Source organism: Calypte anna, chromosome 1 (genome assembly GCF_003957555.1).
Source record: "Calypte anna isolate BGI_N300 chromosome 1, bCalAnn1_v1.p, whole genome shotgun sequence".
Lineage (NCBI taxonomy): Eukaryota > Metazoa > Chordata > Aves > Apodiformes > Trochilidae > Calypte > Calypte anna.
Window position 1 is genome coordinate 3,215,370 of NC_044244.1, and position 16,057 is coordinate 3,231,426.

Here is a 16,057-nt window from a genome sequence, read left to right on the forward strand (position 1 = left end):
AAATAAATTGCAATGTTTCAAAGAAACAATTTTATCAGGTTTCATTTACTGCACTGTGTACCTGAGCAGATTCTTCCAGACAGCTGATTTGCCAATCCACTGAAGTATACAACATCTGAACAGCCTCAAGTCACAGGTTACTGAAAACACAGTGTTTTTATACTCCCTCCTGAAGACCAAAACAAAGGCCACCCTCTAACACTGTTCCTTTCTAATTGATCAAACACTTGTAATAAGTTTTTAAATTTCTAACGTTATCAGGACTAGGAAAGTCACACAAAGAAGATGATAAAGAGGCAATGCAATGCAATCAAAGCAAGCAGACACTCGAGCTGTGAAAAAAGACACTTCACTAACTCTTTATTTCAAGAGTTCAAATCATCTTTGAACACACAAGACTTCCATCAAGTTCAACACGAGTCGTGTAGCCACGGTGGGTACACAGCAGTGAATTCCTACTGGCATGAACATTTCTTGACATAAAGCTTTGCAGTCTCATATAAATATTTACATCTGCCAGTGTGTACTGAATGTTCACCGACACCAAATGAGCAAAGTTTTCTAATGCAACCTTCATTCCACTTCTTAGTGCAGCACCAAGCCCTTACCTGGTATATATAAAGAGGGTTTTCAGCGGGGAAGCATATATTTTCTATACATATGCATCAGCTTGCTTTCAAGAGATTCATGCTAAAAGGCCTCCCTCAAATTCAGATCCAGGCCTAAAATATATGTAAAATTGTATGAGCTGCACTACATAGGAAGGAGACAAGTTGCTGGGAGCCATCCTCTTTACATTGACACATCGACAAACACACAGAGAAGCACAGGTGCATGGAAACAGAGACAATCTGCTTCAGAAGCACAGGTGCATGGAAACAGAGACAATCTGCTTCAGAAATCCTACACCCAACCCAGAGTCAGGTTGCAGAGGTTGGACATGAGTGTGTGAAGCCCCAGCTCTGCCGAGCTCCGTGAGGACCTGCGTGGGTTCTCATCGGCAGCAGAAAGGGAACAAACCCTGAAAGGGGGGAGATGTGTTCTCCCTTTTTTCCAGCAGTTTCTCTGAGGTTCCCACTTGCCTGTCAGGTCCAAGGGGAAGGCTGGAGAGGAGGGAAGATAGTTGTTTAGGTAATTAGGTGCAATTAGACACTACTGTCAGCCTGGTTCTGGGAGGGTGAGACGGATCGTTTGTAACACGTGCTCCCCTTCACATACACAGGGCCACCACGAGACTCAAGACAAAAACATTATTATTATTATTATTATTACCTCAAATGTGCCAGTGTCCTGTGCCAGGTATCCAGCTGCTGAGGACGGGGTTGGAGGATAAAGCAATATACCATGACTAGCTACAAATCAGCAAAGAACAAACTTCCTCCCCTTTCTCACAAAATCCAAAATAAAAACCCATCCTCTTTTAATTCCAGACAAGCCACAAATCTCAGTTTTTACCCCACAGGCAAAGAGGATCACTGTATGTTTTGGGGTTTTTTTTTTCCTTTCCCCTCCCCCCACCTTTCAATCTTACATTTGCTAACTCAAAATCCATAGTCAGAAAAAATATATTATATTTAGTCGGAAGTACGTCAGTTACATTTTATTAACCTACTCCAAGGGAAAAGCTTCAGGGATTCACCATACAAGTATAAAACCCCTTCCAAACACCTGGGGGTTACTATATTACTTCATCCCAGCAGTCAATCAATGCAGTTAAAAAAATTAAAATACTGAAATGGATGCTTTTCCCTCTCTTCCACGTAGTGCCCAGTGATTGCTCCATTACAGACGTTAGCATGAGGTCCACCAGGTTGCCTTTAGGAGGGGTCATGTTGTCTGGAAAGAAGTTGACCTCAATGTTATCAAACAGCTGAGTCTCTGGGCATATGTGTGGTCAACATCTGAACATCCTGGGAAAGGAAGAAAAAGGGGAAATTTAAGTCAGTGGGCACTACTTGAAACCACTGTGGAACACACCAGGGGTCCATCTGGGCTGGATGTTAACCCTCTGCTACTTCTGCCTCAACTACCAAGGCTGCCACCTCTCTGTCCCACTGTTATGGGGCACAGAAACACCAGGACCATGTTCACCCCAAGCCAACGCTGCAGTCAAAATGCCATAAAAAGTAAGAAGCAAATGGCTGTCAAGCTCATTGGCAGTCCTCAAGAAATGGGGGGAAGCAAGAGTCCTCAGGGGACTGCTCTTGATGTCCTAGAAAACAAAAATCTTGTGTAGCTATTTTTATTGGTGCCTCATTTCTTCTGTCCTCAGGCTTTCCTCATTATCTTGACTACTGGGTTAACCAGAACCTGTACTTGTAGTGCTTGCAGTTTTTCTTGGGACAAATCTGCCGTGTAGTAGGAGCCTCAGGTCCCACTCACTGTTTAATCCCTGGACTTGCACTGAGGACCCAGCTGCATCTGGCACAAATGGGGGGGGGGGGGGGGGGGGGGCTTTGCAAATGGGTTTTGTGAAGTGCTGCCTCCCACCAGGGGAGGGTTCACTCTCATTGTTTATCCAAATCCTCATACTTAAACCATCAACTGCCAAGAACAATAGAGCAAGCACACAACGATTTCCTCTGCTTTGTAATACTTCAATCACTGCTATCTCAAAGGAACACTTTTTAATTCAGTGAACTCACTCTTCAGTTAAATCCAAAGTCAACCAAGTTAATCAAATCAAAGGAGGGCTTGGGTTTTTTTTGGTTTCTTTCCAGAAGCACCACTTGATGGATGTATCCTCCTAGCTGTAAAGCCAACCTCTGAATAAAATAGTGGCAAGAACTAATTCAGCTTGTCAAACACTTAAAACTACGGAAAAAAAACCCATTCCAAAACCTTGGTTTTTCTTCCTTTAAAAAAAAATTAATCTTCCAGCTTCAACTAGGTAACTGCTTTCCAAACTGCACAAGTGCAGCCAGAGCTTTCCTCACCCAGCCAGGCAGATAGTGCAGGGGGCTTCTTCCTTCCCTCGACTCCTTTAAATTCGGGAATTTACACATTCAACATAAGTGAAGTCCATCCCATGCTCCTCGGCGATGAAAGCCAGTAACTTGACGGACACCACATATTACCAGGAATGTAAATTTTTACCTATAGCTTTCCCTTCTACCTTGCCTCGGGATTAATCTCTTCAAAACTGTGTTGAGAGTTAGACTGGACAGAACAGTGAAACAATTTTACAGTTCTGGCTTCAAGACCTTCCTGGGTTTTCCAGCCCTACATGCCACTGTGTTCCTCACTTTTGACATTGCTCCCAAAGAACATAGTTTTTGCAAAGAACGAGAGAACCAAATTTACTCCAGGAATTGCAGTTATACAGCAAACAGAGCTGTAGGCTACTGCTGTGAGATTCCAAAGTGACATGACAGGAGGTGCTTTATTCTGACCAGAGTTTCTGTTTATTTGGGTAACAGTGAAGCATCAGATGGAATAAGAGACAGAAAATGATCCCAGGAGCACAGGTTTAAAAACCACTGATGACATATTTTAAATATGGGCTTGAGGCATTGACACTGTAATTATAAATGCTCTCTCAAAAGCCTGTGTAGTGGCACTTGAATATTCAAAGCAAAAAGCACCTACAACATTCATGTTAACTATAACATTCAATATCAAAATCAGCAGAAATTAACAGTAATTATCAGAGGGATATATATATATACTTAAGAATATATATACTTAAGAATATATATACTTAAGAATATATACTTAATATAATTCTTCTGATGCCACAATACTCACCAAGAGTGGTGAAATCCGAGCCAGACTTAAATAATGCTGAGGCAAGGAGTTGAAACTGTAGAAGAGGAGGCAGAGGGACAAAGAAAGAAAAAGAAAAAAGTTATCAACTGCACAGGAAAAAACCCAAAAGAGTCATAGAAGTTCAAGTGGCTTTGGAGTTGCTGTTTTCTTTCCACAGTCCTTAGGACTGCAGTGCTAGGCATCTCAATAATAGCAGCAGACACTTTCATACAAGCAATACAATTTGTTACCTTGGTCAAGAAAGTTGGATGTATTTCCTAGAATGAGAGCAGCATTGATGCAATGAAAGACACTTGACTGGAAGCCCTAAAACCTGATTTTATACCTACTTTTTTTTTTTTTTTTTAAGGTATCTGGCAGGTATCACAGTGCAGAAGAAAGACAGAGCCTCTTTTATGCAACCACATTCCCAAGATGAGTGTGGTACAGTCTCAGAGCACAAGGATTAGATGGTCAGAAAACAGAGGTAATTGCTGAACAGTGCAGGCGATGATCTTGAACACAGAGAAAGCTTTAAATGGCAACAACCTTTGTGAGCTGGAAAAGTTTAAAGCCATGTCTTTTTAACTAAAAAAAATTTGTGTTTGGGAACATCAGAATAATGAGTAAAAACATCTTAAGTAACACGTTCATGGTTTTATCCTCCCTTGATGTTTTACTTACAGAAACTGAACTCAGTCTCTTCCTCTACCCTGGCCTATACCTAACAGTTTTTACTGTTTTCAGCAGCCCACATTGTAGTAAAGCTTAGTGCTTTGTCATGTTTCCTTAAAGAATTAGCTGATCCCTTGAAGGCTTGTAATCTCTTGTCACCCATTTGTGTGTCTTCACAGCACACAGCCCGAAGGAAAGAAAGGGAGGGAAAAAAAAAAAACCACATGAGAAACAATTCTGTACAGAGAAGGAGGAGGAAGAACAGCCAGGAACTGTATATCCAACAGTTTAATTTTGGTTTTAAGAAAAAAAAAATAGGAAGACAAAGAATTTGCAGGCATCTAGCTAGCAATCAAGAAGGTGATGAGTAGCAGCCAATGTGGATTTGGCAACAAGTTGTATAGCATCAAGCTGATTGCTTTCACAAGAGAGCAGCAGGCCCCAGGATGGGACTTGGCAATAGTTGTCCATTTTGACTTCTGTAGGACTTCTGATGCTTTTCTACAATATTTATGGCAAATTATCAAGGCTAGATTAAGCTAACAGGGAGTGGCAAATAGGTCAAATAACTTTACTCTGGGTAGTCATCAATGGTTTGACATCAAAATGGAGCCATGAATCAGAAGTGATTCATCTGTGCCCCAGGGTCAGCAGCACTCTGGGTTTCAGTGATACAACTGCTTCACAGAACAGGAGGACATCCTCTGAGTCCACAGACCTTACACCATGCTCAGACAGACTGCCAAGCATGGTAGCAGACAGGCTTCAGACTGTTTCCATTTCATCTAGCTTGCAGGATGGATCAAGGTGCCATTCACTAAGGCCAAGTGCAAATCAACATAAAGAGGGGAAAAAAAAAAAAAAAAAGCAGCCATACAAAATAGGTCAGTTACACAGGCTCTGTGAAAATGTATTTAGGAGTTATAATAGATCAGTATCATCCTACTGCAGAAAATGAAAAATGGGTTGAAATGCAATGAAAAGGAGTAGAATCTTTCAAACAAATCCAGTACTCTGCTGTTATCAAGGCTCAACTCATCTAACAATCAGAGAATCATTTTGCTGGAAAAGGCCTTTTGAAGTCATTAAGTCAGACAGTTAACCCCAGCACTGCCAAGGCCCACCACTAAACCATGTCCCTCAGCACCACATCTACACAGCTTTGAAAGCCCTCCAGGGATTGGGGACCCCATCACTCCCCTGGGCAGCCTGTGCCAGGGCTGACAACCCCTTTCAATGAAGAAATTGTTCCAAATATCCAATTTAAACCTCCCCTGACACAACTTGAGGCCATTTCCTCTTGTTCTATCAGTTGTAACTTCGGAAAGAGATGAACACCCACCCTTGCTCCAACCTCCTTTCAGAAGGCAACTACTTTTGGATGCTTTGTATCTATTAGCAAGCACGTAAGAAAGCACTTAGAAAAAAAAATGAAGTGCTTTGAAATCTACGTTTATCAATCTTAAGATCTATAAAGTTCAAAGGAGAGTCAGGGTTGCAAAGGACTCCCACAGAATACCCAAGGATAAAACTGAAAGAAGAGACAAATATTGAGGCCACTAAAAAAAGTTAAGCCTAAAACTAAGTTCAAGAAGCCACACAAATACTTCAGCAAGATCAATTTCAACATGAAATAAAGAGAAAAAAAATAAGGACCACGGTGTTCTGGAACACAGTTGGCAGTCTTTTGGGGAGGGTATAATGGGAAATTGGCACTGCAGGTATGTAAGAAGAGGTTAGAAAAACACAGGACTGACAGACTTCTGAAGAAGGGGAAGTTTGACTAAGTACCCTCTTGAGTAGCAACATGCAATCAAAAAGGATTCCAATGCTACACATGTATTTCACTGCTAGCAGAACTTGTAAGAGTTCCTTTGCTCCAAATCAGAAAGGTATTTAAAGAGATGCCCAGCATCAATAGCTCCACAAGTTGCAATAAAATGGGTGGTTAAATCTGTGTCTGGGCCTTCTTCCCCTGATGCACAGTGGCCTTACTGGTACCACATGAAGCCACCAGTGCCAGGACAAAGCAGATGCCACATGCTCTCAGAACTTTCCCTTTCCCTCCCCAGAAAGGCAGCTGGAGAGAGAGCATAAGCTCTGCTTGAGGCTGGGTCTCAGGATGCTCAGCTATGAGACTACAAAAACAGGATCCAGATACTAACTTGCTGACTTGGAACCACAAATCCATTGGAAAGACTCTCTGCCAAGGAAGCCAACCTTATCTGCACTGAGCATGATGGATCTTCAGGGCTACAAGCTTCTTTGTGGGGAAGGAGCATCTTGTCCCCCTCTACTGATGAATAACACTGCACTTCAGCTAACCCTGAGGTTTGTCGTTTGGGTGTTTGTTTTGAAATTGGATTTTTGTACCAGTTGATATTTTAAAAAATGATGGAAAAGTTAAGAACAACAGTTATGGACAGCACTGAGCCCAAGTTGGTTCACTCAGCATTTGTGTTACAGTGCCAGATACTCTTCAAAAGGATCTCTACTTTCTTCCAGTGCATAGGATGTTACCACTTTCTCAACACCAGATCTCCTGCACACCTTTCACAGCATATATCCAAAACACTATGTTCTTCATAAAGTTCAAATTCTGCTCTAAAGAAGGACTTAATTTCCTCACCACTTTTTCTATCACAATAGTTGTTATTGTAACAGACAGCACTTCAAATTCTGATTAATTTTGGGTGCCCTATTTGAAACTACCAGAATGTTATTTTTCAGAATACATGGCACCATGCAGCAGCTTCTGGGTTTCCCTGAAGCCAGAAGAGCAAAACCCTCAAGTAAATCACACCTCACATCTCTCCCACCAGACAGCAGAATGAAAAGACACAATTAATGATCATCTAGAAAAAACAATCTGCTTAACTCACACAGCAACTCTGTCAGAGGCAAGACCACAATTCAATTACCCAGCAGAAGCACCCAACTGCTTTAATCACACCACCACCCATTTTCTCCAGACAATCTCTCCAGCCCACTGGCTTCTTCCATCCCAAATTAAGCCTCCATTCAAAAGGCAACAGTTTCCTTCATTAAACAATTAATTTCTCTCTGAGATCCAACCCACCTTTTTGAACCAAGGCAGGGGTTCCTCAGAGATAAATTATATCTGGTTAACTAATATAAGGCTGTATCAGTTTACAGATCTGGGCTTTTGAGTTATAAAAAGTGTCTGTCTAATGTAAGGTTAACCAATACCATCAACCACATTCAGGACCACAGACTAAATTAAGGCTACATAGGGTAGCATTAATTCTGGCATTTTCCAGCTTACAATCTTCAGGTTTGCAACATTATTGTTCTTTCATCAGCTTTTTTTTTTTTAAATTACTTTATTTAGGTTTCTACCTGCCAGCAAAAAACCAAACCTGCCATGTGGCAACCTATTCAAGTTCTAACCTCTCTCCTGCCCACCTCTTGCTTTCTGGTGGCAAATGAAATGGTGAACACTAAGGGGGGGGGATGAGTAACTCCAGTTTAGGATACCTGAGAGGTTGCATGGACCAGGTACCATTCCTCCTCTGTAAGGTCTGCACATGCTCAGCTCACAGTACACAAGAGTTTCTCAGCTTTGACCAGTTCTGGTGGGATGGTACCTTGTTGTGTAGGTTCAGAGAAGAAATGAGGCTCAAATTCTTTGAGGATGGAACAGTCATTAGCTGGAGTTGAGAAGGCTGAATGTGGTTTTTGTAAAGGCTCCTTGGCTCCAAAGCTTCTGCTCTCACAGCACTAAGACTCTGAGGCTTTACAAAGAATCACAGCAGGACATGAAGAAGAGAAACATGCTTTTCTTAGCTCCTTCCTAGAACTATTTTTCCCACTTGGGCTTCAATTTTCCCAGAAATATCAGTCTAATGTAGGCTCAAAACAATACTTTTCAGGGCTCTTTTGGCTTTATCTGGCAAAATTATTAAAGACAAAGTTGAAAGAATAGAAAGTATGAAGGGGCCTTGAACATGGGCCTCCAGCCTCTGTCTACAAGCTACTCAGGCCACAAATTGGCCTCCAGGTCCTTCTCTTCCTCTTACCATGCTCCAGGAAAAACATTAACTGCAAGTTTTAGGTGCACTCTGTATCTGTTTGACAGCAATCATGGGATTGAGTTTGACACCAGTAGTTGAATCTCAATCCCACTGTACAAAGTCATCTCCCTCTCCTTTACTTTTTTAATATCCTCTTGATTTTTCCCACAGCCCCTCTGCTCAAAAAGCCCCTTTAGTCTTGCATGTGATCTGCTGATGTTTTCCTGCTTTAACAGCACACAGCTAAGTATAAAACTTGGAATTTATTTTAATTTTCTGTTTTGGTTTGTAAAAGTCTGCAATTCCAAGCTACCACCCAAGACACATGGGTGTGTAATAGGACACAGAACACCCATGCTACCAGAAATATTTAGCCAATAAATGTCAGTTGCAATACATGAAATCCATAAAATACAACACACAAACTTGCATGTGCTCAGAGAATCTACTTGCTCTTACACATTGTCAGAGCTATTAATCCACAGCCAGTAAAAAAAAAAGAAAAAAGAAAAAAAGATTCACTGATCTGAAAACACTGAACTAACTGGAGATGTTGAAGTGATTTCAAGCAGAATCACAGTTACAGAGAACTGGATCTGCATTTGTGGGCAGCAGCAGAGACAGAGCTGGCACAGAGCCTGCAGCTACTAAAGCAAGCACCCATGCAATAGCTCTTACTTGCAGGCATCTACCTCACTTTACAATAATAAAAAATGAAATAAAGCTATAATCCTATTAACATCCTTAAATTCACAAGGAAGGAATGAAAATCTGGGAGTATGTTCTGACTGCCAATCATTCATGCTACTTTAAACAAAATTGGTTACTAACGACAAAGTAAGTTTTGAGAACAGTCTGTTTATTTTCTTTGGCATGCAACTCAAAACAGCTGAAGAGACTTGCCTAACCAAGTTAGAAGAAATTACTTCTATTAAAAAGCCAGTCAGCCTTGCCTGAAAGTGAAATTCTGCATGTTATACTATAGAAGACTGCCCATATCTCAATCCATAAACCATCCAACCATATAGCCTCAGAGAACCATGGCACAAAAGTTGTGCCAAACCTACTCAGGGTCCTTCCCAAATTCAACAAGTTGCCCTGGAGAGAAGGAAATGAAGAGGGACAAACAAGTTCCCATAGGATTTGCCACACCAAGAGGCCTCACAACATGGAGTGGCTGTAGGCAGCACAGATGAAAGCGATCAGACTCACAGCCTTTGATATTAGTTGGGAAGATCTCAACTACAAATAAAAGACAGTATGTAGGTGCCTGGGCTGAGCCACACAATCAAACTGGTGCTGGAAATTTGATATGGGATCCAAAAAGCCTGCGTCAATCCCTCTGGAAAACACAAGAGCTATTTGAAGATGTAATGCCAGAGCAAAAAGCCAACTCGATGTGATAACCGGAAGGTAAATTGACGTCAACTGGAAATACACCCAGGCAGTACCAGAGCAGTAGCTGGCTCCGTGCCACATACCTGGCAGATTTGTTCCAGTGGAAAAAGCTTTGGAAGTTAAAGCTTTTTGGCTAGCATGATTTCAGAAAAACAAAAAAACAAACAAACCCAAAACACAACAACAACAACAACCACCTAGGAACAAACCGCAACAAACCCCGCGGGCAATCAAAACCCAAGTTAAAAAAAAAAAGCAAAAGCCTCCCAGAAATTGTTAAATGATTTTAGGAGACCACTGGAATGGAAGCTATAATTCTGCTGAATGGTATGCATTGATCCAATGGACCATCACCAAAGACAGAAGCTATTGAATTTTGCTCAGACCAGGCAGCAGGCCTGCAGAGAAAGGATTCACAGTACATTCACTCAGCTGGATTGAGCTACCTAAGCTCATACTCTGTATCATTAATGTGCAGAACACCAGTACTCTCTATAAACAGGGGTATTAAAACAAACAAAACAAACAAAAAAAAACCCAAAACATTTCCTCTATTTCTACTTTGTATGATAAAGCTGCTACTTCCCCCAGAAATCTCAGGGGAGCCCATGCAGTCAGGTAAATTCTTTATTCTTACAAGGTGGACAAGTTAAATACTACACATGGAACTGGGAAAATCAAATGTAGAACATGAAAATATTTCCTAAACATGAAAGTATTTCCTAAACAAGACGTGCACAACTGTGCAGCCTTTATGGCAGCTCCTTTGGTCTGCTGGTGACAGCAGGAAGGATGAATTAAAAGGAGAGGAGCTTGCTGAGCACACCACAAATGGGTTCTGTTCAGGCAATAAAAAGGCACAGCCAGCCATGACATTCAAAATCTCTGTAGGAGTTACTGGCCAAAGAGAGAGAAACATGGCCCTCACAGGCAGGATGAGACACAGAGGTGTGACATGGAGACAAAGTGAGATGGGAGATCCCAGGACATGGATTTATAGTGGGTTGGAGGGAGAAGAAGAAGAGAACAGCATCAGAGTGGTTGTTGTATGTTGTAGGTTACTACAGGTTGAAATAGGAAGAGGAAAGTGCTACCACACTGGGAGGATGGGACATAACTGGGTTGAGCCCCCCTGAAGCATGATGCATGAGAAAAAAAAATAAATGTATCTACCTTTTCTACCTGAAGACAAACAGGATGATCTGTTATTTGTCTTTCCTATGCTAGAAATGGCAAGAAAGGATGTGAAACTACTTGATATGGGACAATTTGTATGACAAACCATCTAACAGAACTGAGAGGCACAACACTTAAATATTTTATTCAAGCAGATGTTGCTAAAGGATAACCAAAATTTATGAAAAATGTGAGCAATTCCAGGATCCTGATATGAGTAAATACCTTTTCCTTAACTTTTCTGACCCTACAATTCTGTATCATGCACATGCAAGAAGCATATCCCTCCCCCAAAGCTTTTAGTGTCTGTATAATGATCTTTATCTGAGCTAACAAGCTAAAAGCAACAGATTCAGTGATTTAATCCAGAAACTCAGCATGGAATAACAGTGCCCATTCTCCTATTGCAGTTTTATAAAAGGAGCTGTCAAATCACTTCCAAAGTCACTAACAAAAGAGGATAAAAATCCATGGTCTCCTTTTCCTCATCTACCCATAAGGAGCTGAACACTTGTACATCCAGCCAGCTGCCCCAGGACCTATGTGGAAATTAATGGCACAGTCAAGTCAATCACCTTATCTGATACCACACCATTTCTTTAATCCTTTTTGCAAAGTGACATGTACTGCAGTAATGGAATCAAAACAGGAAATGGGGACAAATGCCTGGAACAAATAAAAGAACATGCCTACCAGATAATATTCCAAAGGCAGAGGCAATAAGAGTTTAAGCAAGCAAAGTATATATACAATCTACTTCCAGAAATACCTATTATCCAGAGAAAAAAACTCTTCCCTTCCCCCAGAACTATTTTAACATTGACAAGCCAAAAGGCAGGGTGAATAAGAGTCACTTTCCACCACACAACCAACTCCAGGCTCGTGACATTTCAGGGAGTTTACATTTCAATTAAAGGTCCCAAAATACACACCAGCCCGTTGGAATTAAAACAAAGGCTCAGTCTTGACTATTAGGAGTACAAAAGCTATTTTATCTGGAAGTGAAGTTGTAAAATGACTGTTTCTAAAAGCAGGATGATCTTTAGTGCAGAGAAATATGAGACAGAGCAAAGTGTCATGCACCTGCAGAGCTCCTTCAAACCTAGTAACAAGGTTTAAGAGGCTTAAAGCTTCCACATGAGAATGGTTTATTTTATTATAAGACAAAGATCATTCATCACTACCTCTTTTGTCTCCTCAGGGTCTGAGTGATCCACAGTTACATACAAATCGTTCTGCAGGTACTTCAGTGCACTAAGAGGGTCAGTCTGAGCTTTTTCTTCAAACCTGCAAAGAGGACACAAAATATGAGCACAACCCTTTCCTTCAGGACTAAGTTCTACTGTTTCTAGAAAGAGTAAAACCTATTGAAGGAAACTTTCAGCCAAATATTTCCAAAGAAAACAATGTTAATGGCAGCTTGGCCTCATATTTGTTTCAGTACATGCTTTCCAGCCAGACTGAAACACATCAGAGTGTTTTCAGGGAGTTACAAGGGCAAAGCATAATGCTCTGTTCAAAGCAGGGTTTTAACACATGCATATAAAACATTTAGTAGTTTGTTTTCCACAAATAAAATAAGGTATGAGTATCACCTCATGTGAGAAGCACAGTTCAGATTCAGAAAAGCCTTGAGCAGCCTCAGGGGTATAAATATTACTGACTGTGCTGAAACATTAACTGGAAGTACAGGGATGGAGAATGCTCCCTGCTTCTGCCAAACAGAAAAAGAGACTATGGGGTGAAACTCCCCAGAGTCAATGAATATTGTGCCTTAATCACCCACCTTTGGCAAGAGCACATGTATGTAAAAATCCTGTGCACCACAACCATTTTCTTTTAATGAAGAGAAACTAATTTCTGTCAGCTCCCTGATGAAGTTAACATAGCCCTCAGAAAATCATTCTGGGCTCAGCATCCTCAGTGAGCAGAGCTGTTTTCCTGCAGCACTGAGCTGGGTGCCTAAGCCTACAAAGGATGAAGTTTAAAATCTTTTTGTCCTATCACCTCTCCACCAAGTGCAGTATCACACTGACATCTTCTGAATCACCAATACACAGTATTAAACCTTCCCAGGAGAACAGCTCAGACAGTTCTACATTCCAAAGATGAGGAACCCTAAAAGCTATGCTCTCAGTTATTTAACTCTCTTGTATCTTATAGGAATAGGCATCTTGTGTCCTGCCTTATAGGAATGCCATACAATTTATTCACAATAGATATCAGTTACCTTTAGAGGAGTATAGCTGGTAAAATGGAAAGAAGTCTCACTGAATAGATTTAATTATATTGTTATTTATTTGGGTCATCTACTTGGCTATTTATATTGTAGTGGACACCTGTAGCCCAACTTGTGAAATTGTCTGAAGTTGTTCAGACAGTACATGGAGCACAGGACCATGTCTGTTACCTGATGCACATGACATTTTGGTAAGTGAATGTGATTTCTTCCAAACATTACCACAGATTTTTCTTAGATGATAAGAACTGAATTTAAGTTGTACCACTGACACTTTGGTCTTCTACACCTGGCCAGCTTGGCTCAGCTATGGATGCTTGATACTAAGTAAGTTAACAGGACTCCAGCTGAGGCAGTGGATGTTCTGGGTATGCAAGTTAAGTACATGTTCTGGTACCTAGAACTTGAGGAAGTGTGGATAAAGTGCACCCAAGTGACTTTGCAGCAGTTCAGCTCCAGCCCTGAGAGCCACATGAACTCCAGCAAAGCACCCAGTGTGCCAGTTCTTGTCTGGCCATGTTTGACTCTCTCATATGGACCCAAATAAATGGCCTTAGGTGCAGAAACCCCAGCTGCAGACAATATACAGCAACATTTCCTCTGAGTTTCCTTGCATTTTAAGCAAGTAAAGAGAGCAATCCAGAGCTCTCTCTGGAAGCTGTAGAGCTGTATTTGCATGCAACCACACATGGGTTTGATAAGCCTCCCAGATTACTGGGCAAGACCTTTATTCATTCTTGTAGGTATTCACATCTATTGCATGGCTAATCTGAGAAAGGCTTCACCCAGCCACAGTGACTGTGAGCTGAGCAAAGCAATTTGCTTGCTGCCCAGAAGAAAAAAACATCATCAGTAAAAAACAACCTCCAACTCTTGGCAGAACCTGATAACAAAGTATTCTCAACCAAGAATGCAGAAAGAGTTATTTATTGGCTTCAAATCATTTGCTGGGTCTTGAAAGGGCGTCTCACTGCTGCAATTTCTTGCCTAAAGCAATACCATAAGCTTGATTTTGAAAAGCTGGTGCCCTAAATAGCAAATATAAGGCAGCTCTGAAACACTCAGAGCACAAAGCAGCACCACAGTGTAGCTGAATCCTGCAGAAGTGAGATCTTCCAAGTGAGTCTGAATGAGAAACTCAAATGACCTCAACGCAGTTGAGTCTCAGATGTGCAAAAGCATCCACAGCCCCCAGACTTCATTAGCATCCCTGTGAGCTGTTACTATCTCCTAGCACAGCATTTCAGAAGCATACTCACTTTCCTTGGGAGGTGACAGCACTGAAACACACGTTGGTGAGCAGCAGAGTGAAAACGGATTCTAAAAATTCCCCATGGCTCCCCACACAGACAGATTTTTTTTCCCATTTTAGAATAAAAGAGTAAAACCAGAATGAAGTTAATTTTGTTGTTTAGCCCTGCCCCACTGCTTTTTATGGTTAAAATATTTTTTAATATTCAAATTAATCCAGAAACCTGCAGGCCATCATACAACCAGCAAAGTGACATTTCCCAAAACAGTTTAAGATGAAGTTTTAGCTTTGAAGAAAAAGAAAAAAAAAAGACACACTGGAAAAGGAAATTGTGAAACATCTTTTGTTTCTATACCTGTGCTTTCTTATGAGGTATTTGCAGTGCCTTAGCAGGTATTCCTTTGAAGGTCGACAGAGCTTCAGAGACCAGAAATCATCTAATCTCATCTTTGGAGAGCAGGACTTGCCAGGATTCCCTCCAAATAAGTAATGAACCTGAGAATGAGAGGCAGATCAAAAAGTTGTTTGTATATATCCATTAAACAAAGACTACTTACTATGTCAGCATCTTTGGAGAGGTTTATTCTGGAGGGAGAAAACTCTGCCTTTTAGACAAGCTGCTCCATCTTGTTATTAGCCTTACTTTGTCCCCTGAGAAATGAAGAAAGTTCTCTTAAACTGCTTACATTTTAAGATAATAAAAAAGCTGCACTGTTAGAACAACCCTCTAACAGATTCCTGAGATATTTATAAACAAACAACCACGAACCAGGCAGGCTCTTTCTTTAGGAAAAGCCTATGAGCAAGATAAACCTTTAAATACGTAAAATATCAACAGAAAAAGAGGATATGAGCCAACTTTTGCTGCCCTCTTCAAAATACTTGATGCAAGCAATAGTGAAACTGAGGGTTGACCAAATTCTTCTCCAATCTTGTCTTCAAAAGCTCCAAATTCTCATAAGAGAGCACCTGTATTAAGCCCTTCTGTGATTTGTGATGAGCAGATTATATAATATATATATATATATAATAATTGTGAGGTGATTCCAGTAATCACACATTTTCTTTGAAGAATCATTTTTACTTGCAAGGAAGACTCAGAAAAAGGGCATTTCTTTTTTAAACCAATGCTCTGAGCTCCAGGTAGAGCACTGATGGTGAAGCTGCAGTATTAAAGCATCACAGTTCAGATAAGCAGCCTTTCCTTGAGTCAGCAAAAAACATTATACTCCCCCAAAACAAGAGCCACTGGCAAACTGAGTAGGAAGTCCTAAAGATGCTCCAAGTAAAGTGATAGCCAGTCCATCCCTATCTTGGGAGATGACCAACAGGACTGTCCCCTGACATTTCCCATAAGCTCTTGAGAGCCTGAATTTGACTTGCAGAGAAGAATTTCCCCAGTTTTTGGAAGGAGAGACTTGTTCCACCTCCATACAGCAGCTTAACTGCAAGACACTCAATACCCTACATGGGCACAAAGGAAAGAGCTAACTGCAAAAAGCCCAAACTAAAATGCTAAGAAGAAATTAAGAAAAA

The 16,057-nt window shown here is 41.0% G+C and overlaps 1 protein-coding gene across 1 annotated transcript in view; it reads right to left on the reverse strand.

The window, feature by feature from the left end:
* Positions 1–1,549: 1,549 nt before the first annotated feature.
* Positions 1,550–16,057, reverse strand: part of MKLN1 (muskelin 1) — a 103,544-nt gene continuing 89,036 nt past the window's right edge. The window contains exons 15-18 of the mRNA XM_030469472.1: positions 14,877–15,016; positions 12,215–12,317; positions 3,748–3,802; positions 1,550–1,910 (exon numbers count right to left, since the gene is read on the reverse strand). Coding sequence (XP_030325332.1) covers positions 1,828–1,910; positions 3,748–3,802; positions 12,215–12,317; positions 14,877–15,016 — 381 coding nt within the window. The 3' untranslated portion in view covers positions 1,550–1,827. The remainder of the gene's footprint in view (positions 1,911–3,747; positions 3,803–12,214; positions 12,318–14,876; positions 15,017–16,057) is intronic.